General features: G+C 38.0%; 1 protein-coding gene across 2 annotated transcripts in view; it reads left to right on the top strand.

The window, feature by feature from the left end:
* LOC125461440 (cadherin-like protein 26) overlaps positions 1-24,804 on the top strand; it is an 80,446-nt gene that overhangs the window by 30,188 nt on the left and 25,454 nt on the right. For both annotated transcript variants that reach the window (XM_048550226.2, XM_048550225.2), the window contains 7 exons: positions 868-999; positions 7,284-7,469; positions 10,433-10,704; positions 16,242-16,384; positions 22,107-22,340; positions 22,510-22,731; positions 24,395-24,510. In XM_048550226.2, coding sequence (XP_048406183.2) covers positions 868-999; positions 7,284-7,469; positions 10,433-10,704; positions 16,242-16,384; positions 22,107-22,340; positions 22,510-22,731; positions 24,395-24,510 — 1,305 coding nt within the window. The remainder of the gene's footprint in view (positions 1-867; positions 1,000-7,283; positions 7,470-10,432; positions 10,705-16,241; positions 16,385-22,106; positions 22,341-22,509; positions 22,732-24,394; positions 24,511-24,804) is intronic.

Here is a 24,804-nt window from a genome sequence, read left to right as displayed (position 1 = left end):
TTCTTAAGGGTGGAGCAGTGAGGGGTTGTCTGATGGACAGTGAGTCAGGGGAGGTGAATGGCAATGAGCATACAATAATATCATTACAGTGGAGAGGATATGCATGGGCCGATGGCCAGAATAAGTTTGTACAGAACTCTTTCTGTGCTCAGGTCAGCATCTTCATTTTACTGCAATGTGTGCAGTCATGCTAAAGTTTTGAAGGGCTCACACTCCTAAATGAATTGGCTGCAGACTACTAAAGAAAAGGATATATTGCACGTTGCACGGCACATGTCCTCATCAAAGGACTATATACGTACAGCAAGGTTTCCTTACTCATGGTATTTTCAATTCTTTGGATTTGTGGTTGTCTTGTCTTTTGATTGTGAATCAATCTTTTTGAACAGGAGATGTGTGAAAACAAAAGCACAAATTATTTTTGTTGAATTTGTTAACAAAAAAAGTCAAAAAAGAATTCTGCATATAAACCTACATTTTCCTAGCTACCCTGAGTTTTGAGGGAGTGTCACTGGATCCGAAACATTAACTCTTATTTTTCTTCACCGATGTCACCTGACCTGCCGAGCTTTTCCAGAAATTTCTGTTTTTGTTTCTGATTTACAGCATCCGCTTTTCTTTAGATTTTGACATGTGAAAAGTTTTCAAAATGTAAAACAAACACCGAGAATGCTGGAGAAACTGAAGAAGCATCATACTGGACTCAGAACATTTATTTTGTTTCTCTCTCCGCAGGTTCTGCCAGACCAGCTGAGTTTCTCGAGCATGCTCAGTGTTTGTTTCAAATGTTCAGTACTTGCAGTTTTTTGACTTTATTCAGAACATAAAGCTTTTTTTTTGATTATTTGTACAACTTGTCTCTTTTAGAAGGTCAAATCTTACACTCTGACTGTTAGAGCAAGAGACAATGGTGTGAACATCCTCAGCAGCACTGCAATAGTGCAGATTAATGTCATTGATGCTAATAACCATCTCCCTGCTTTTATCAAAACTGGCAAAGTAAGTAAAGCTTGTGTCATACATGCAGTTGTAAGTTTGTCAGGATATTTAATTAATGTTAGCATTTTTTTAATGCTTAATTGATTAAAGAGACATTATATGTTAAAATGGATTAATTGAAACAGATGAGAGCTGATTTTAGTTCCTCTCCTCTACCTAAGTGCATTTCAGATTGCACCAAAGTGATTTTCACTGAATCTATCCTAGCCTGCTTGTATTTCTGGACTCTGGTCAATATTTTACCATTCCTGCTCTTCTAGAATAAGTTCACGCATTGACATAATAAGGACCAAAAATTACTGAGGGCCAAATGGCAATGCCAATGGACTATTAAATATGCATGTCATGTTTAGTCTCAGAAATGATTCAAAGTTTTTGTGAAGATCTGTAGCTCGGGTTGTGGATGAGGTTATAGACTTGCTCACCGAGCTGGTATGTTTGATTGCAGACATCTTGTCACCATGCTAGATAATGTCATCAGTTTGTCTCCAGTGAAGCGTCGGTGTTCTGTCCCGTTTGTTATTTATATGCCTTGGTTTGCTGGGGTGGTTGGTATCACTTCCAGTTTTGTTCTTCAGTGGTTTTTCTATTGGGTCCAGTTCAATGCATTTGTTAATGGAGTTCCATTAAAAAACACATTGGACTGGTTTCACTATACAAACCACTGTGTCCAATTTTGGGCCCCACACCTCAGGAAGGACATACTAGCCCTGGAGCGTGTCCAGCGGAGATTCACACGGATGATCCCTGGAATAAGATAATAAAATGTGAGGCTGGATGAACACAGCAGGCCAAGCAGCATCTCAGGAGCACAAAAGCTGACGTTTCGGGCCTAGACCCTTCATCAGAGTGGAATGGTAGGTTTAATGTATGATGAATGGCTAAGCATCCTGGGATTGTACTCATTAGAGTTTAGAAGGTTGAGGGGCGATCTAATAGAAACTTACAAGATAATGTATGGTTTAGAAGGGGTGGATGCTAGGAAGTTGTTTCCGTTGGGCGGGGAGACTAGGGCCCGTGGGCACAGCCTTAAAATTAGAGGGGTTAAATTTAAAACTGAAATGAGATGACATTTCTTCAGCCAGAGAGTGGTGGGCTTGTGGAATTTATTGCCGCAGAGTGCAGTGGAGGCCGGGACATTAGGTGCCTTCAAGGCAGAGATCGACAAATTCTTGATCTCAAAAGGAATCAAGGGCTACGGGGAGAGTGCAGGGAAGTGGACTTGAAATGCCCATCAGCCATGATTTAAGTGGACTTGATGGGCCGAATGGCCTTACTTCCACTCCTATGTATTATGGTCTTAAGAACAAAACTGGAAGTGATACCAACCACCCCAGCAAACCAAGGCATATAAATAACAAACGGGACAGAACGCTGACGCTTCACCAGAGACGAACTGACGGTGTTACCTAGCAGGGTAACAAAACGTCTACAATCAAACACTCCAGCTCGGCAAGTCTGTAACCTTAATAATGATTCAGCCAGGTTTCTTTAATCAACAATAAATAATTGGTTTGTTATGTGGTTCATGATTGTGAAAGATAGGACTTATGTGCATTCGTGCAGGCAAGGGATGATTAGAGATTGTCAACATGATTTTGTGCAAGGGAATTCATTTCTCATAAACCTGATTGAGTTTTTTGAGGAAGTACGCAAGACTACTGATGAGGGCAGAAATGTAAACATTGTTTATTTGGACATTAGTAAAGCCTATAACAAGGTTCTACATGGTGGACTAATTAGTAAAGTTAGACTAATTAGTAAAGTTAGCTCAAGCTGAACTTGCAATTGGATACAAAATTGACTTTACAGCAGGAGGCAGAGAGTGATGGAGGAAGATTTTTTTCTGGCCTGGAAGCCGATGATCAGCAGTGGGGGTTCCACAAGGATTGGTTACAGAGGTTTATAAAAGCATGAGGGGCATTCATAACGTGAACGACAGGTGTCCTTTCCTTTGGGTGGGGCATTTCATGGCTAGTGGTCATGTATTTAAGAAGAGAGGAGAAAGTTTTAAAAAAAAGATGAGGGACAATCTTGTTTTAACACAGTGTGGTTCATGTATTGAATGCACTTCCAGAATAAGTGGTGGCTGCTGTTTCAGTTAAAATGTTTAAATGACATTTCGATAAGTACATGAATAAGAAATGTTTGGAGGGATATGGGCGAAGTGAAGGAAGGTGGGATAAGTTTAGAGATAATGGGAACTGCAAATGCTGGAGAATCCAAGATAATAAAATGTGGAGCTGAATGAACACAGCAGGCCAAGCAGCTACTCAGGAGCACAAAAGCTGACGTTTCGGGCCTAGACCCTTCATCAGAGACTGATGAAGGGTCTAGGCCCAAAACGTCAGCTTTCGTGCTCCTGAGGTGCTGATGAAGGGTCTAGGCCCGAAACGTCAGCTTTTGTGCTCCTGAGATGCTGCTTGGCCTGCTGGGATTAGTTTAGTTTGGGATTATTGTCGGCATGGGCTGATTGGAGCAAAATATCTATTTCCATGCTGTAATGACTCTATGACTCTGATTACCACAAAACAATCTGAAACAAAAAAATGCAAAGGTTATTGATAAACATTTGGATGATGTAAAAGAAAGTAAATCTAACACAGAAACTGATCCATTTGAGTAAACATCAAACATTAAAACCTTGTAGAGTGTTGAAGTGCTTTTATGAATTAACAGTTAATCTCATGAAAATGAAACAATAAATCACAGATTTCTCCAAATAGCATTCTAATCCTGAAGGTAATCTGCGTACACCAGCTGCTATTACTGGGTTTTCCTTCCAGAACAGTTGTGGCTAACAAAATTCTTTTCTTTGGAAACTGTGAGATTTCAATGTATCATCTCCAGGAATGTTCTCCAGGTGGTGTAGATGACTTCAGGAGTGTTTTCAGCTTTCATGTGTTGCTGATAGCAGTTGCAAAAAATGGCAAAGGGAGCATTGGGCCATTGCTCTTTAGGTCAAACCCTCTCTCATTGAGGTCTAAAATTTAAGACTCTGATTTCACCCACAAACTAGACCATGTGATCACTCCCTGAAAGTCTTCCAGATTGTATGCCTCCATATCAGCTTTCTATTGCTTGCAGCTGCAATGGTTTTGCAACTGATGTTGTATTCAGTGCATCAAGTACATCTTTAAGAGACATGCTCATGATATCATCACTCTACCATAATCTGTAACCTGAGGGTATAAAGATCTGATATGCCACCTTACAGGGCTTTTAGTATGCACAGATCTTGGTATGGTCATAAATCATGAACTTTAAACCACATCTCCTGTGATAAAACAGACCACATGTTGCAGTTGAATTAGTTAATGATGCGCAATGATAAGACCCACACTCTCAAAAACCGTATACTCCTTTTGATCTACATGTTGATGCCATTCGTTAAGAGCTTAAGTACATTCTCAAAGTTGATCAGCTACACTTTGGCCAAAGACCAAAGTTTTACTGTCAAAGATGAGCAATTGTAAGATTTGCAAAAGATCACGAAACGGGGCTGATTAACAGGATTAAAGAATTACCAGGGAAGAGTTGTTCATTTTGGGCATACATAGATAAATGTTGTTTATCACAAGAAGTCAATTACAAGGGCAAAGACGTCCTAATACTAGAAAATCATAAACACTAGGGATACATGAATATTGAAGACATTTGTATACTGGCACATGACTCTGTGGACTGGCCAGGGGTGAATCAAGATTTTCAGCAATTTATGATTGTACATGAGACATGCGAAATGTACCAACCCCAGAAGCAAAGGAGGCCCAACATTCAAATGGTATTCTCCTTGGATGAGAGTAGCAAATGACCTATTCATAGTACATGGAGAAAATTAGATCCTTGTGACAAGTTACTTCTCCAAATTTTACATTGTTTGATGATTTAACAATACAATGAATACAACCATTGTTTATTCAGAATCCAGATTAGATAGTTTCTGACAATAGATCACAGTACACTGGCAAATGGTATAAAAAATATGTTAATGGAGAAGTGATCAATATTAAATCGTCACCCCACAATCCTTGTTAAATCAACTTAACAGAATGTATAGTTTGCTCTTTAAATGTCAAAGAACAAAACAAGATTTTCACACTGTATCATTACATTTTTGTGAAATTTTAATTGAGAAAAGATTTTTTCCCCAGCACAATTTATTCTTGGAAGGCCATTGTGAATGTCTTTGCTCTCTAGCTAATTGTTTACTGTGCTGCTACTGTAGCTTGAAGAGATGTGTTGTGTTTTTTTTTAATGAAGAGAGTTTGAGGCTGAGGTGATTTGTAATCTGCTCGAAGCCAATAAAGTAACCTGCTAGTGAGGCCTCATTATATTTTTAAATTAAAACTATAGAAGCAGCATGAATGGGTAGGAATTATAAGCTCCCATAAAATCAGGACTTTTAGTTTTAGCTCTCTGTTGCTGTTGGTGTCTTGAAGCTGGATGTGGAAGCTCTTATTCCTCTCTCTGCTACAGCGAAAAGCTGGGGATCCCTGTTGCTAGAAATGCATGAGAGATCATCTGTTTTACTAATTTTGGTTTGTTAAACATTTTAACAATGTTACAGTTGAGCCAATTCTTTTATTTTTATTTTGATTGTATGTTATTTGTAGTGTAAAAATAAAATGGGTTTTGCTTAAATTCGAGCAATTTGACTAATTGAATCTTATCTGGAAAGGAAAGTTTTACACTTCTCTTTAAATAAGAAAACACTAGGGGCGAAGCTACCTTTTGAGGGGGAGTTGGTCTGGTCCATAACACTACCCATTCCAAGTTACAGAACGTTCACTTTCAAAGATAGAAGAGAATTAAAGATAATATATTGCGAGTGAGCAGGTAAAGAACCACAAAAACTGCACAATGGGCAGAGAGTTCAAAACGTAAGTGCAAGGAATAGATACCAGCAAAGGTTTCCACAACGTGCAACCAACCCGAATCATATTAAATCATTGCTATTCATGATGCTACAGTGTAAAGGAAAAAAAAACAGATAAGGCCAATGTGTAACATACCAATCATACAAAAAGAGAATGAGGAAGAACACTCTGACAATGCTGATCATATGGTGACAGCAAAAGTAACGAGATAACCAAATTGGCGACAAATGCATCAGAGAACTATGTGCACCTCTCCTGATAGGTACATAATCATCCAAATAGGACAAGTTATCAAACTTTCACAGCATTATATTGAAACTTGATAAGTTATATTTTTAAACTGTTTTACTTGATTTGTTTTTAGTAATTATTGAATTGACAGCATGTACCGAAGCACAACTGTGAGTTTTTTTTATCTTTGATAAAAAGAGGATTTTGTGGTTCACAGTCAGTAAGAAACTAGGATTAAATGAAACATGACCCACAACGAGAAACATGCTCCTCTCTCGTGGCCAGTAAGTGAATATCAATCCAGATACATGGGAGTCTGAGAAATGTTATGTTTGTATATAGCTAGCTGGAATAAATGCTTATGGATGCCTCAAAACCATGGCGTCCAATCTTAGTTGTTATTTATGAGGATAACAGGCATTTCTGTAATGGTAAAATACCCTGCTGGAGGTAAAACCACACCAGCCATATCTAGTGCCTTTTACTTAGCTGTGTCCTCAGTTTAAATGTTCAGCACACACACATGTGAGTTCACATTGACATGAAAGGAAATAATATTTGAATCATGTCATTTTATTATAGAGCAATAAGAATGCTAACAGAGTCTCTGCTGGCTTTACTTGAAATTGTTATTGTCTCATAGCTGTTATGATGGAGAATCCTTTAGAAACATTGTAAATACATAATACTGTCAGAAAGAACTCATGAGATGAACTTGTGCCCATGTTGCCTATTATGCTATCCTAATCAAAATATTTCCAACTATATTCACTTCTACATCTACAAGCCAATGATTTTGGGGGTCTGTTTCCTCTATGTCAGCAGAAAGGCACAATGTGGTGATGGCTTTTAGCACTTCCAAAGTTCCCTGAATTTTGGAGCACCATTAGAACACACAATTGTTGTCTGCTTAAATTTCACTCAAATATTAATCTTACTCTGTCACTGTTTATCACCAAATACATCAAAAAAAATCACCAGATACTTTTGAGTTTACACCTGGGATTATGCAAATAGTCTTCTGCTTGAAAACTGAGTATTAATTTTTTGCGAGTTGCAGTTGATATTCCCATTTGAATATCAAAACTGTTTAGAACAGATTCATGCCGGAAGACAGAAATTGAATGCATAAATCAGATGTACAAGCATTGAAATGTTTATTGCAATCTTCAGTTTTCAGGTAAAGTAAACGAAAATTATGAACAAGTCGATATACTTAGAGTAAGCGTCACTGACAAGGATGTTCCCAACACGCCAGCCTGGAGAGCAAGATATAAAATAGTAGAAGGGAATGAACATGGGAACTACAAAATAGAAACTGATCCTGAAACAAACGATGGAATTCTGTCTCTTGTTAAGGTAAACAATTTACTTTACTTAACAGTAATGATATTTGCAAATGACTTTTATCCATGCCTTCCTGGATTAGAAACAGTTAAGCCTGGGCAAACAATGAACCTGGGCTCAGCATGTTGCTTTAGAGTTCCCAGTTGGACCTTAAGCTCTGAACAGGAGCACAGACTAGGGATGTTTGCTGACTTTGCGAACCTGAGTCAGGGAAGTTGGATTTTTGCTCTGGAGTGGTGGGATCCCCTTGGAATTTGGCTGAACAATACTGAAATAAGAATGGAAGATGCTGAGTGCAGGGGCAGGCTGAAAGCTTGTCTATATGCATGGATACTTATTGAATTTCTTAAAAAAAAGAGAAACACTCCACCATTCAACCCTGACATTCTTTACATTCTCTATGTCCACCCCCCAAAAAAAAGCACACACCATTTTATGTCCCCATCTATTTCAACCCCTCATGCCTTCAATGCCAACCTATGCTCCTGTACTCACCCCACATTTAATTCTGATGCCAATATATGGTCATCTGCTCAACCTCCATGGCCAATCAGAGACCTATGCTAACTTAGAGCTAACTAATGCCCACCAGAAACCTATGTTCCCTCTAATATCTTTCTTCTATGTAGAATTTTGGGTGGCATGGTGGCTCAATGGCTAGCACCGCTGCCTCACAGTGCCAGGGACCCATGTTCAATTCCAGCCTCAGGCGACAGACTGTGTGGAGTTTGCAACTTCTCCCAGTCTCTGTGTGGGTTTCGGTTGGATGCTCTGGTTTCCTCCCACAGTTCAAAGATGTGCAGGTTGGGTGGATTGGCCATGTTAAATAAATAGGTTAAGTGCATTAACCATGTGAAATGCAGGGTTACAGGGGTAGGGGAATGGGCCTGGGTGGGATGCTCTTGAGAGGGTTAGTGTGAACTTTGTTGGGCTGAATGGCCTGTTTCCACACTGCGGGGATTCTCTGGATTCTAATTCTGAGATCTGTCTGCAGCAGTGACATCCAAAACCAAGGTGCTGGCTCACTGATTAGCATGTGTGGACCCTCGGAACAACCTTATAGTTTAGAGGGAATGTTGCCACCCATAACTTTGTGCCCTTACATTTCCCAAGTTATTCAGTATTCACCATGGGTAAACCTCAGGACATATGAAGAGATTAAATAAGTTATCAGTGACTATTGCAGACTTCACTCTGTTGAACAAAGTTCCCTCATAAAACACATTTAACATATTTTTACTATTTAGTTTCCCTCAGCTACATAATGCCCTACAACAATAAAAAAATGTCAAGTGCAAACACCCCAATAACACCAAGTATGAATATTCACAGCCCTTTTTAAAATGTCTTAAACTACTTGCTGCTGTCAATCAAATCCTACTGAAATAAAGAATGTCTGCAAAATCAGGTATGGAGCACTAATCAGATCATGATACCTCTCAAATTAATTCTCAATACACAGTGAAACATCAAACAGTGTTTTTTAGAACCCTCTTGACAGTTATTTCAAAGATTTAAAGGGCAGGTTTTTTAAAGTCTTGACAGCTCCTCTTGATATTTTTGTCAGTTCTCTCAACAAATCTAATGTGCTTCACAGTTTCATGAGTTTATGCACTTTTTACACTGTTATGCCAACTAATAATTTTAAAGGGCGCTGACCTTCCCTAAAGCTGTTCTGGGACAATGTTCAAAGGGGTCCCTGGCCTCTCCTAAATAGTACTTTGGCGATCCAAACAAATGCGCTAAGATCAGGTCTTTACTTCCTAGTCACTAAATTTCAGATACAAAAATTTGAGGCAGCTGCTAATTTCTAAGGGTGAGTGCCTCTATTAAACTCACATGTGCGAATTTTGACTTGCCCCTCCATGAAACTTGTAGGTGCCATGATTGAGTGTGGGACCACTTCTGGCCTTGACCATCGATTTCTCCAGTAATTTCAGGCACGCCTCTTCGAATTTAATAACATCAAAAGTTAGTTTGGATTCCTCTTTCCTCCAGAATTTGGATGCCCTAACACACTTCACAGCCAACTGAGTGTTTTTAAGATATAATCAGTTATTATATAGTAAAAAAAATTGGCAAACAGAGTTCACATAATAACGCTCTGCAAATATAATTCTGAAAATGACCAGATCATCTGGATTTAGATGTTGATTGAGACATAAATTTTGGCCAGAATTTCCCCTGTTCCTCTTGAAAGTTATATCAAGGAAATTTTTATGTCTAGCGGTTGTAAGCCGATTTATCATCTCATCAGAAAAATGGGACCACTCGAAATGTAGCACTCTCTTGTTAAAGCACTGGAGTATCCATGTGAGCTATGTGCTTAAATCTACAGCCTTCTGGCTAAGATGTGAGAGTGCTTAGTTTTTGTTTAATTCATTCTCAGGGTGAGGGTGCCACTGGCTAGGTGTTTATTGCCTCTTAAATGCCCAGGATGGGCAATAAATTTTGGCCTAAACAGTGATCCCCACATCCTGTGAGCAAGTAAATAAGGTAAAGTCTTATGCAATTGAAATTAATTGAACTGACTGCCTGTTGAAAGGTTTAAGCATTATGTACGTGCTCAGTTTCTTCATACCTCTACTTGAGGTTTCAAAATTAGAAGAAACCGCACTTGAGCTAGCTGACAAATTTGGAGGCCATGACTATAAAAGCCTTCTATGCTTTAACTAGTCGATGGTTCCATGATTATAAACTTCATTTGAAATGGCTAATTATGCTAGCTTCAGAATGAAAACTGGTGCTCTACAATTTGAAATAATATTTGCCATGGGAAGAACAAGACTATCACCCAACATTTCAATTTATCTGGTTGGCTGAACACGTACACTGCTGCCACTGCAAGAAATCTGAGCAATCATGTAGCACCTAATATTCACATTAGTTGCCACATTCAAAATCCTCAGTGTGCAGATGTCTTTGAGTTATTTGAACAGATATTGTTTAGGGAGTTTGTTATCTTATATTTACAGCATTTGAATTACGAAGGGGATTCAAAGAGACAGCTGAAAATCCTTGTTGAAAATGAAGAACCGTTTTTTACTTGTAAAAAAATGACTGACGAACAGAAAGCTGAGGCACTGGACAGTGCATATGTTGTTATCAATGTTCAGGATACAAATGATGCACCTGTGATTGACCCTTCAGAAGTAACTGTTCATCTTTTAGAAGGTCAAAAGGCAAATCTTATATTGGTGAAATTTAATGCTACTGATCCTGATAAATACAATGTAAATAAAATCAGGTAAGATGGAACTACATCTATGCCACACAATATGGCCAAGTTAATGTTTGAGAAACAAATATTTTGCGTCATTACCTTTTTAGTATTTTATCTCATTGTCTTATTTCATTCTTTCCTTGTTTAAACTAGCACACCACAAATTATTCTACTGCAGATCAGAAATATACAGAATCCAAGATCCTGGAGTGCTTATTTTTAAACATAATTAATGTACGACAGATCAGTGAACAATATACATACTGCTGTAATATTTCTTACTGGTAATCATACTTTAAAAAGATGTATTACCATAGAAATGTAGGGATAGTTTGCTTCCGTAATACAAGACACTGGTGAGGCCACTCATGGAGCACAGTGTACACCATTGGTCTCCTATTTAAGGAAGGATGTAAGTAAACTGGAAGCTGTGCAGAGAAGGTTTACTAGGCTAATACCTACAATGTCAGATTGTCTTATGAGGAAAAGTTGGATAGAGTAGATATGTATTGCTGGAGTTTAGAAAAGTAAGAGGCAATGCAATGTTTTGACTGGGTGACTATGGAAAGAATATTTCTTCTTGTGGGAAAATCGAGAACCAGGGGCCTCTGTTTAAAAGTAAGAGCATTATCCAATTAAGACAGAGATAAAGAGAATTATTTTTTCTATCTTTGGAATTCAGTTCTTCAAAAGGCAATGGAAACAGAATTTTTGAATATTTTTGAAGTCAGATAGATTCTTGATAACAAGGAGGTTAAATTTTAATGGGCTATGTAGGAATGTGGAGTAATCAGATAAACTATGATCTTATTGAATGGTGGAGTAGGCTGTTCTCCCACTGCTAATTTGTACGTTTGTAATTGGCTGCACAATATTTGCATTTTGAATGCTAAATTACTTCACCAGACTGCAATACGATGGGGCAAGAAATATGTGTATATCGCTGGCCAAATGTCTATATCTTACCACAAAATAGGGAATGATACATGAGGTCGTGATAGAGGCAGAGGTCAGGAATATTTTTGACACAAAAACATTTGTTGAAATTATGGTTCTGCATAGCTTGGAGTAGCTATTTTGAATTTATGCACACCCTAATGCTTCACTTCCTGAGACCAATAATCTTTAACCATCCTGAGGATACCTCTGAGATACCGGGATGTTCCACCATGACAGCTGACATATTTTCCCATTTACATTACACAACTGCTTTTGATTGTCTGCTCCAGTTCAATGTTTCACTGATCTTCAGCAAAGCAGACTTCCTGAGTACACCAGACCAATACAGCTCCTACCTATTTGTTCTTCTGCATGTTCAAGTAGAGTCCAGGACTTGTAAGAAATTCCTGCACAAGTATGTTGTAATCTCTGCCATACCATTCATTATATTTTGAAAGCTCTGACAGGCAACTCAATATTTTTAAAGTTCAAAAACTCATGGAATACATAGAATCATAGAAAAAAATGTAAAGTAAAAGGAAGCCATTTGACCTATCATATCTGTTCTGCTTTTCTGCAAGAACAACACACCAAATCCCATTCCTCCCCTTTTCAATCTATTCCGATAAATATACTCTCTTACGATTTTAATACAATTTTCTGTTATAATAAATGACTAGATCTACATTCATCATATGCTAAAGCAGTGCATTCCACACCCTAACGCTCTGTATAAACATATTTCTTCATTTTGCCATGCTTCTTTTTGGCAATCATTTGAATTGAGTGCCGTCCGATTCTGAATTCTCCTGCCTGTCAATAGGAATGGTTTTCCTATCCATTCTGTCCAGATCTCGAATGATCTTGAGGCAAGTTGCCGTAAGAAATCTTTCTACAGCTGCAGAATATCTCCTCTCCCCAGACTTAATTCACCTTTGTATTACTGTAAGCCTCTAAGATTCTGCACCAACACTTCATTTACCATTCCTTGTTGGTGAATTTGGAGAAGCCTGTGTTGCTTTGGCTTGACAAACTGTCTGGCTCCATTTATAACTTAAATTAGCTTATTCTTTCTCAGGCAGAGGTTACAAAAACAGAGAAGTCATGTTGGAGATATCATAGCGTGGAACTGTCGGAACACAGCAGGCCAGGCAGCATCGAGGAGTAGGAAAGTTTGGGAAGCGTCCCGACCTGAAACGTCAACTTTCCTACTCCTCTGATGTTGCCTGGTCTGCTGTGTTCCTCCAGTTCCACAGTGTGTTATCTCTGACTCCAGCATTGGCAGTTCTTATTATGTCTGAAATCATGTTGGAGTTGTAAAGCACTTTGCTGACGCAACAGCTAGAGACATATGTGCAGTTCTGGTTGCCATGTTACAGGAGGGGTGTGATTTGCAGAGATGATTCATCAAGATGCTGCCTGGAATGGAAAATTCAAGTTATAAGAATAAGTTAGATGGCTTGAGTTGCTTCATTGGTGCAGAGGGTGGAGGTTCATTTGTGGAGACTGAGGGGTGATCTAATTTGAGGTGTACAAGCTTATGAGGAACATGAAGAGAGGATAAGGAGCAGTTGTTCCCCTTAGTCAATCACAAGAGGACACAGGTTCAAGGTGAGGGATAGGAGGTTCAGGAGTACATGAGGAAAAACTCAGATGGCCTGGAATGAGCTGCCTAGGAGGGTGGTAGACACAAATTGCCTCACTTCCTTTAAAAAGTACCTGAGTGAGCACTTGGCATGTCATTACATTCAAGGATATGATCAAGTGCTTGTAAATTGGTTTATTTTGAAGGTTTGGTGTTTCTCTTGTGTCGGTGGAGACTCAATGGGCTGAAGGTCCTTTTCTGTACTGTATAATTTTATGATCAAGATAAGGAATAAGGGTAATATAAATAGTCAGGGAACAAATAATGTTTGAAAATGTAAGTATTAAAAATTACTTAAGTATAAAGGACACCAAACAACTACTGAAGAAAAAATAAACTGCAATTAAAATGTCCACAACATTCAGAATAAAATAAAGGAATTGTGTTAATAATTTCATGTGCAAATCTATTTCTAATTTTTAAGAATAGTCAAGACAGGTCTATATTAGGTAAGGACTGGTAACTAAATATTGCAGGTTCAAACATTGGGTGGAAATAAATTGAAAGGGTGGTAGGAAGGTAGGACATTAATAATAGAAGGGTAGAAACAGATTCACTATCTATTTTAATATGAGACTCCAAGAGCAAGCACACTAATAGGTGGATACAATTTATACAACATCTACATAATAGTGGAAAAGAAATGGAGGAAGACATTTAATTATGGTGACTGTTAACATTAAAAGAGAAATTCAAATACCTAATGATTAATTGAAAGAAATTATTCCTGGTATTGCATCTTTTTCACTAAAAACAGATTATCAAGTATTTAAAATATCATGTAGTAGTAACTTGAAATTGTCATTTGTCAAAACTTTTACAATATGAGATCTTTTGGGGTGAAACAAAGCATGCCACAGCTCTCTAGAATTCATTTTGAATTCTTTTCAATATTCCAATTATTATTTAAGACATGAAATTTCCTGGGAACATTTTATTAATGTTGGTTAATGACTTTCCAACTTTCCTTCAAAACTAGATGAATTTGGACTTCCTATCTCTATCGTGGAGTTCACAATAATTTTGTTCAGTGATTCACAAATTAGGAATGCCTCTGGTTCCTAATGGCATTGACACGCCTTGTCTTGGTGTTGGACCAATACAGACTGTATTCTTCAAGCCTGTGCAGGAGCTGCTTTGCAGCCAATGGTTCAGCAGCTATTTTACATCTTTCAGCAAATCTCTGTCCCCACCTTCCTCAAGCTGTTTGCTTACTCTCAGAAAGAAAAACAACACGAGGCACCTCCCCTGTACACTCTATTACCATAGGTATTTGACACACTTTGCCTAAGCCTGAACAGAAATGAAAATCAATTATATTTTACCATTTAAAAACAACTTCCATTCTAAGACTCATATAAAGAATTCATTTTTCCTTTGAAATGAGCTGCACTCTTTCCACTCTGCCTCGTTTTGCCAAGATTCTCCTTTGTTTACAAATGTGTATTTAATTTATTAGCTTTCTGGAATAATCCATGTTCCTTATTTAGATAATTTTAAACCACTGTCCTTACCAAAGCTTAATGATGGAACATCCACTCTGAGTTTTCACGTTTCTGACTAACCCAAAATAATATGTGTAGGTTACTCTTTGAACTGTAATGGGTCTGTTCACTAGTTCCTCAATTTACTGTTTTATTTTATTCTTTAAAATTCAATTTCACCCATGCTGGGTGGTGTAGTTGATGCAAAGGAGAATTGCAGAAAAAATATATACCAAAATACAATAAATGCAAACTTGCAAAATGGGCACATGATTACTAAATGAATTTCAATTTTACTGAATGTGTGGTAGCACGTTTTGTTAAGAAGAATAAGGAGACCTAAAACCTCTTGGAATTGTCTAACCAAGTACGGGAATAGTGTGACCTGGGGATGCACATCTATTAATCACGAAAAGCAGAGGTAGGCCACTAAAACAATAAATAAAGCATTGGGATCCATATTAGGAAGGATAGAATCCAAAAGTCAAGAACTCGTGTTAAACTTACACAGAGCACCAAGTGTGTGAGCATTGTAGTTAGTTTGTTAGTTCTACCTTCCCTGTGGGCTTTCAAGAGCCATGGCACTTGCCTTTGTGTATCAGAAAGTTCAGAAACTACAATGGCTCTGATGTTGAGTTTCTGATATCTTGGGATTCATTCACCTTGAAGCATCCACTTGAGATCAGAACCAGAACTAATGACCTTAAACATGTCATAGTGACTGAAAAATCTACTTAAACATTCAGGAGAAACTTCTTTACACAGAGTAGATAGACTGTTGAACCCATTACCACTGGAATAGTTGTGATGAATAGTAAAGATTATTCTAAGCAGAAGGTAGATAAACACATGTACGTAATATAAATAGCAAGGATGCATTGATGGGATTATATGGAGAAGAATGGGGGGAAGTTTATATACATCATAGACATGGATATATTGGGTCAAGTAGCCTGTTTCTATACTGAAAATGCATGGAGATTTTATGTGAAATGATTTCTATTCAGGTACTGTATTTGAATTCTGAAATGTATGAAAGTAAATCTACAAAGCGTGGCAAATGTCCTTGGGACATAACATTGTGATTGTCTAATGGTAGACAAAATCTCTTAATTGCTGAAAATGTCTCAGCAGCTGTCAGAAATTTAATTCTATTCACATCCTGTGATAGCCTGCAATTTTGAAAAACTTGGAACACAGATTGCCCTTTACCACTAACTCAAACGGCTGAAAATTCTGAGAAAGTAATCAAAGCAAATGTGCTGGTCCTTCTGTTCATGGTCTTCCAGACAGCTTCCCAAAACTGTTACTACATCTTCCAATTTTCCACAAATAATTGCACAGGAAATTTATTAGGAATAACACAAGATTTCACTGCAGGAGAAAGAATATTTCATGCTTCCTTATAGTCATGGAAATCGCGTCTGATGAACATTGCATTTTAAGGTTGCAGCATTGAAGAATTTATTTTGTTAACAACTTTCGTCTAACAGGTTTGTCAAGGCATATGATCCAGAAGGTTGGGTTACAGTAAATGAGGAAACAGGTGTTGTTACAACAGTCCATGAATTAGATCGTGAATCTCCTTTTGTGAAAGAAAGCATTTACAAAGTTATTGTTCATGCCATTGATGATGGTAAGTCTGTAATTACCAAATGGTCCTGCAACAATATTTAAAATTGTTTCACAACTTTTAATTCTATTCGTTCACTTGCTTGGGTGTGTCGTGGTCATCATTAAGTGAGATATCAGCAATAATGATCAAATCATTTTTCTATTATCATGGTTTTATTATCTCACCAACATAAGTTATCTTTAAGAGTATCTCTGACTCTGCCAGTGTGACATTATCTCTCATTATATTTTATTGCTGTCTGGGACTTCAGTTACTGCAGAATGGTTGGCAATTTCAACAAGTAAATTTTATGAATTGGCTATTGCTAATTTTTATGAGGCCTTGCCTGATTTGAAGTATGTTCATACAATTTTATCTCAGCTAAAATTCATATTTCTTCTCGGATCAATATACTTTTAGCTTCCCCATTTCTGCTTCAGGAATTTCACCTTGAACTTTGGAGCTTATTAACTGTAGGCTGAAATGTGGTGTGACAATGCTGTAGCTTTAAGATGTTATTTTGTCCTTTTTTTTTAAGAAAAGAGAGATTGAATGAATGGTTATGAGCAGTCTGTAAGAATGTCAACAGCCTGTGAGTCTTGGGGTTTTGTTTTAAGTTGCAACAATAGAAACAGACTAAATGGGTGTTGTTGAGCTTCCATAGAAACAGAGTTTTTAGTTTAACTTTCAGCAGTTGCTGTTGGGCTTTGGAAGAAGTGAAAGCTATCTTTTCCCTCTCTCAGTTACAGCCAAAGCTGGGGTGTTCTTTTTCTGTTTTAGGAGTTGTATGTGAGACAAACTGTTTTCTGAATATGCCCTTTGCCAAGGATGTGTTTATGGAATGTTACTACATTGGAGAAATTAATTAGTAATATTTACAGTATCTATTATTCTGTTTTCCAATAGAGTTAAATTATTCTAAATCCTTCTTTTTTTGATATTTTAAGTATTGTGGATAAACACAATGTGCTTTGCTTTAAATCTGATAGTCTGACCAATCAAATTGCATCTGGAATGCAACATTTTGTACTTACCCTTAAAATAAGAAAATGTTAGGGCCTAGACCATCTTATGAATATTTTGAGGGACTTGGTTTGGTCCATAACAGTGGGATACTTTCTTTGTTGTTAGATCTGCCATTAGATAGAGGATACAAGTTGCAGTTTTTTTTTACGAGGTATAGTACTGCACCCACCTGAGCCAAAGTTGACAATAATCCTATCATCACTCTTGTTGGGATTGTTAGGTATTCCAGTCTAACAGTTATATATTAGTGATGCTGTAGCATGGATATGAAAGTCCTTCAGTTTTTGGAAATTGGGCAGTGTCATCTAATACTGGAAAGATGACACTAGGCTGAGATTTTCCAGCTCCATTCCAACAAACATGTAGGTGAGGGAAAAAGAAAATTAGAAGTGAGCATTAATGGGTTGGCTTTCCAATGCAATCCTGTCACCTGAGAATTATTGGTTGCTTGGTGCATGTGATTGTGATGCCTAATTATGTACGTCAAGCCGAATTTAGGATCATGTGTCATTTCTATCAGGTTGGTAGTGGTGGGGTGGGCCTCTGCCACATTGGGAAGCTACAGCATTGTGAAAGCAGCATTACTGCAGCAAGCTGGGCATTCAATGAAGCCAGAGGCTCCATGTGTCCAGCTGGGAACCAGTGTCAGGCAAGGCTACACCTAATGTCCTAACACATCTGCAAGAAGGAATTCCCAATGATCTGAGGAGACTAACAGCTTAATCGCTCTGAAATTAGATCTTTACATGTTCTCCTGATAAGGCTGCCAGGGATCTAGAGCTGCCAGCTCTCTGACTGGGTTCATAGTATTATAAATTCACCCATCATAGGATATTAACAACAAAGCAGATAATTAGGGGTTTACCTTTGGGAGTATTGTTCTGCCAGTCTTGCTCACAGCATTCAGGGTAACATTTGGCCCTAATGTTGGGGCCCAAAAAATCTTTTTTTTTTTGCAGAATATTGAAGCTCTAATAAAGGGTAGGTATTTACATTATAGCTAAGGACATAAAAGGAAAGAGTTCAAGGCCCATAATGGACAGACCGCCAAGTATGAAAGTAATAAAATAGAGGGAAAACACTAATGTTGTAATGGGAAATTGACTCCGAAGCAGAATTTTTAGTACTGGAACATTTTTGTCTCTGAAAACCTGACTTGGGGAGAGTGGCCTGGCTAGTCAAACTCTTTTTGAGGGGTAAGACGTTAGTGGGAGTCAGGCTGTCAACTCCTGTAACTGAGTTCCCCAGTGCAGTGGAAGAGTGTTTAGAAAGGCGACTTTGGTCCTCTGAGAACTGTGATGCTTCATCGTAGATGCAAATCAAAAATCAACCCTCTAGCTCTAACCTTGTACAATCTCTTATGCTCTGATGCACTGTGCATCCCATTTATAGCAGGCCATGGCTCCTTATGAGACACTGACTCTCTGTGAACACTGATTCTTCCCATGGTCCCTCATATCCTCCATGCTAACCTAGGCCACTGCATTCACCCCTACATCATCCTTATGATGCCAATTATGTGTCAGCTCATGCCAACTGATACACCACACCTGCCACCCTTTGCCCTTACACATTCTTTGCCATTGACACAGTATCCACAATGGACAGGCCTCAGGCCCATGTTGAGATGAAACAAAATAAAGTTTTAGGTGCCTTTTGATGATTGAATTATTAAACCAAAACCCTTTGTGGATTTTTTTTAGAAAGGCCAATATCTACATTTAACTTCCTAGGCTACTAAAACACACACAAAAAAATTATATTCACTGCAAGCGAAGGACCCACTGCTTTTTGTCATTTATATAAATGATTTGGATGTGAACATAGAAGGTTTGGTCAATGAAAATGCTGATGACATCAATATTGGTATGTAGTGGACAGTGAAGAAGGTTACCTCAGAGTACAATGGGATCTGGACCAGATGGGCCAATGGGCTGAGGAGTAGCAGATGGAGTTTAATTTAGATAAATGTAAGGTGTTGCATTTTGAAAAGGCAAATCAGGGTAGGACTTATACAGGCTTTTGAGAAGATTTGTAGTTTAGATCATGGATGAGGTTGCAGGCTTGCTCGCTGAGCTGGTGTGTTTGATTGCACTTAATGGTAAAGTCCTGGGGAGTGTTGCTGAACAAAGAGTCCTTGGAGTGCAGGCTCATAGTTCCTTGAAAGTAGAGTCACAGGTTGACAGGATAGTGAGGAAGGCGTTAGTATGCTTGCCCACATTGGTCAGTGCACTGAGTATAGGAGGTGGAAGATCATGTTGCAACTGTACAGGACATTAGCTAGGCTGCTTTTGAAATACTGCATTCAATTCTCATCCCCCTGCTATAGAAAGGATGTTGCGAAACTTAAGAAAAGGTATGGAAGGATGTTGCCAGGTTTGGAGTGTTTTTGCTTTAGGAAGAGGCTGAAAAGGCTGAGGTTATTTTCCTTGCAGTGTTGGAGGCTGAGGAGTGACCTTATAGAAGTTTATAAAATTATGAGGGACATGGATAAGTTAAATAATCAATGCCTTTTCCCCATGGTAGGGGAGTCCAAAATTAGAGGGCTTAGTATTAAGGTGGGAAAGGAAAGAAGGGAAAGAAAGATTTAAAGGGACCTAACTGAAAGGTGATGCATGAATGGAATGCGCTGCCAGAGGAAATGGTGGAAGTTTGTTAAATTACAACATTTAAAATGCTTCTGGGTGGTTATATGAATAGGACGGCTTTAGAAAGGTATGGGCCAAATACTACCAAATGGGACTAAATTAATTTATGATACTTTGGTTGGCATGGATGACCTGGACCGAAGGGTCTGTTTTCATACTGTATGGCTCTATGACTCTATGATTGTAAGTGCTGGTGTTGGACAAGAAAGGGCAAGGTTGGAAGTCACATGACACTAGGTTGTCGTTCAACTGGTTTTTTGAAATCACAAGCTTTCTGAGTGCTGCTCCTTTGTCAGATGACGCTTATAACTCTGTATTCATTACTCCATTTTGGGTGGCTCAGTAGTTAGCATTGCTGCCTCAGCATGGGGGATTCCCATGGGGCATTCCAGACTATCAGTGCTAAAGATAAGGCCCAAGCATTTGCAACAACATTCAGTGAAAAGTGCCAAGTGAGTAATCTATCTTGGCATCTACCTCATGTCTCCAACATTATATGTACCACCCTTCAACCAATTTCATTCAATCCATGTAAGATTGACATCAAGACTACATTTGACTGAAGCCCGAACAAAACTGGGGTCAAGAGGAACTGGGGGAAGGTTGGAGTCATACCTAGTACATTGAAAAAAGGTTGTAGTGGATGGAGATCTGTCATCTGAGCTCCAACACATCTCTTCAGGATTTCCTCGGGGTAATGACCTTGGCTCAATGTTCTACAGATGATTCATCAATGACCTTCACTCAATCAAAAGGTCAGGATGGTGATATTTTATTGAAGATTGCAGAAGGTTCAGCACCATTTGTGACTCCTTGGATACCGAAACAGTCTGTGTTTAAATGCAGAAAGACCTGGGCATTGTCTGGGTTTGAGATGACATGTGGCAAGCATCTTCTGTTCCACATACATGCTAAGCAGTGACTGTATCTAACAATAGAGAATTAAGTATCACTGTGACACCTGTTATCAACATTTTGGGTGTCACCATTCATCAGAACTGAACAACATAATCCATAAAAATGCTATGGATAGAAGAGCAGGTCAGAAGGTAGGAACTTTGCGGTGAGTAACTTATTTTCTGACACTATTTAATTCATTCATTGGGCATGGGCATGCTGGCTGGGCCAGCACTTAATATCTATCCCTAGATGCCTTTGAAAAAGTGGTGGTAAACTGTCTATTTGAACCACTGAAGTCTACGTGCTGCAGACTTTCCAAAGTCTGTCCACCATCTACAAAGCATAAGTCAGGAATGCGACAGAATACTGACCACTTACCTGGATGAGTACAGCTTCAAAATCACTCAAAAACTTGACATCATCCAAGGCAAAGCAACTAGCCTGATTATCACAGCACCCACAAACGTTCACTCCCTTCACCACCAACATAAAGTAGCAGCAGTGTGTTCTACCTACAATATGCAACACAGAATTTCACCAAGTCTCCTTAGACAGCAACTTCCAAACTCATGACTGTTACTGTCTAGAAGGACAAAGCCAGCCGATGTGTGAAAAAAATCACCTCCCAGTTCGTCTCCAAGCCACTGACCATCTTGACTTGGAACTATGTCCCATTCATTCAGTATTGCTGGAATAAAATCCTGGAACCTCATCGCTAGGGGCATTGAGGGTTAACCTACTCCAAGTTGACAGTAATAGTTCAAAAAGGCAGCTCACTGCTGTCCTCTCAAGTCACTAAGGACAGGCAATAAGTGCTGGCCTAGCCAATGGTGCCCATGCCCTCAGCATGAATTTTAAAAAATGTGAAAACTGATTTCCTTAGCATACTTCTGGTCAGAAATGCCTGCTTGTTATATTTATTCCTGAATTTGAACATGCCCAGAAGGAAAGATTTCTCAGGATAGTGTGTCTAATGTTAAAAAGGATAAGAAGGAAATTTAAATGAATACAGCCACAATATTTCATCTCCAGCATTATGGTTTTCTGCTATTTCAATTGATGGTGCTATATTCTTACTGGTCAAAATAAGAGTCAAAAGTGTGACCGACTATTGGCTGCACACTTATTACAAAAGCAATTTGTTGTTCACATATTTTTCTTTTCTTTAGGGATACCACCTCAAACAGGAAGTGGTACTTTAAATATTGTGTTGACTGATATTAACGACAGTGAGTCATATTTGATTCCTACCTACGAAGAAATGTGTGATGATGGAGGTATTCAGCACATCACTCTGACAGCAAAAGATGATGATATGGCTCCATTCGGTGGGCCGTTTCACTTTGAGCTTCTAGACAATGAACAAAATATAAATGAAAAGTGGAAATTAGAGCAAAAAAGTGGTAGGTGGTGAATCCAAATCTATTAACATGGTTCAGTACATAATTTTTACTTCAGAAGTTTAGTGAGAAATTGATCTTGGTCAACTAGTAATGATAAGTAATTTGTTACATTCAAAGAATTTATTGTAACTTATACTTACATTAATACAGTTTGGTGGCTTTTTGGCAGGTTATTCCGTTAAACTTGAAAGAATGAAGAAAATTCCTATTGGAAACTATACCATACCCTTGCTAATTAGAGATAGACAAGGTGTAGGAACAAAGAACACATTACATCTATGGATTTGCAATTGTCAAGATGGAAGTACCTGCCCTCCATCTAGTCCACCTCTAGCTGCCTTATCTGCAACTGCTATTGGTCTCCTCTTTGGAGCATTATTGCTGCTATTGTGTAAGTAAGCATAAGCTCACATCGACATCCAACTATACACTCAAAAACAAAGTTGTGCAACTTTAAGCAATTTATTCTAAAACTCAACTGAAAAAGAAAAAAATCTTTACTTTTCTAATATAATTTAAATCCATTCAAATATTTTGGTTATAATTTTTTGGGTATTTTTTGCAAAGTTTGTTGATCTCTCAAACTGATTCTTTGGTCTACGCTGTCATTGACCAAGATTCCATGTCCAGTAAATGGGTTTGCAAAATTTATGCTCATGCATTTTTAAGAGGCTCTCATTGGGATTTCACAAGGGTGACCCTTCTAGAGACATCTTCTAAACCATCATTCAAGTTGTAGATTTTTTGCTTTTATTACATTTGCTGATAATTATTTCAATAATCAATGGTACTGCAAACAATTGCTTCTTGACATTTGCCTTAGAAGTTGCAGTAATTTAAACAACATTGTTAAAATAATGGAGGTTGGTTGGCACATTTGGAGAGATGCGTAGCAACATGGGCTTGATTCCCATTCCAGCTGAGGTAGACTTGACACCTCCCTCCTCAATCTGTCCTTGAGAGTGGAAAGCAATAGCAAACCACCACTGACAAAACAGCCATGTAAGACAGTTCAGGAAGAAGTATCAACAGATACCATTTTCCTTGGAGCAACGGAGGTTGAGGAGTGGCCTCATGGAAATTTATAAAATCATGAGGGGTATGGGTAAGGTAAATAGTTGAGGTCTTTTCCTCAGGGTGGGGGAGTCTAAAACTAGAGGGGATCGATTTAAGGTGTGAAGGGAAAGATTTAAAAGGGACTGAAAAAGCAGCTTCATTACGCAGAAGGTGGTGCATGTACTGAATGAGCTGTCAGAGGAAGCGATGGAGGCTAGTCTAATTACGCCACTTAAAAGGTATCTGGATGGGTATATGAATAGGAAGGGTTTAGAGGCAATATGGGCCAAATGTTGACAAATGGGACTAAATTAATTTAGGATATCTGGTTGGCATGGATGAGTTGGATCAAAGATCATTTTTAAAAAATTTATTTAATGAGATGTAGGTATTGTTGACAGGTTTGTTTCATTTCACTTCAGCTAAGCAGCTTAATAGGTACTTCAAATGGCAATTAAGAGACACCCACATTGTTGTGAGTCTGGAGTCGCATGTAGGCCAGACCAAGTAAGATTGCAGATTTCCAACCCAAAAGGACAGTAATGAATTAGATGGGTGCTTATAACAAGAATCAACAATGATTTCATGACCATCATTGCTCATAGGAATTTTAAATTGCAGAATTTATTATTTGTATTTACATTCTAATAGCTGCCATGGCAGGATCTAAACCTAATTCCTTAGAGTATTAACTTGTATCTCGAAATTACAAGGCAAGTAACAACACCAGCAGGCCACAGACTCATCACAGACAATGGCCTGCCTTCAAAAAATGCACACATAGTTATGTTGGAAAAATAAATACTGTTTAAGTAATTTTTAGTATTAAATAAACACAGAAATGTTTCTTTAGGAAGATATTTCATTCTTTGTATTGCCCTCTTTTAGTAATTAGTTTTTTTTATGAGTAACTCATATTATGTACTCATATTATTATTTTATGTAAAGTTTGCTATTAGACAAAGACGAATTCTATTTTACCTTGCATTTTTTTCTAGTTGGCTCTTGTCTGATTTTATTTGTGACACAGCAACATTTTCAGAATTTACCTCCTAAGAGTTCCAAAGGAACACTGATAATGTACAACCAGGAAAGGCCTTGTATAGAAATGAAAGTAGGTAAAATCTTATTAAAATTTGAATCTTTTGTGGTTGAACATCTGAATTGATAAGACTTATTAAAATGTTTGGTAGTAAACAATTTTTGTGAAAGAGAAAATGTGTGATCCTATATGTGGTTTTTCATTTGTTTATTATTTAGCAACTGATTCACTTTTTGTTTGTTTTCTTCAACTTTATTCATTAGAAAATCCTACAAATTCTAAATGTAACTTTTTTTCTGATTATCAATTTAGTCATATGTCATTAAAAGAAATAAACCAGACCAATCTTATACTTGCAGCATGGAC

The sequence above is a fragment of the Stegostoma tigrinum genome, chromosome 19 (assembly GCF_030684315.1).
Source record: "Stegostoma tigrinum isolate sSteTig4 chromosome 19, sSteTig4.hap1, whole genome shotgun sequence".
NCBI lineage: Eukaryota > Metazoa > Chordata > Chondrichthyes > Orectolobiformes > Stegostomatidae > Stegostoma > Stegostoma tigrinum.
Note: the sequence above shows the minus strand (reverse complement) of the source record. Positions and strands in the feature narration are given on the sequence as shown.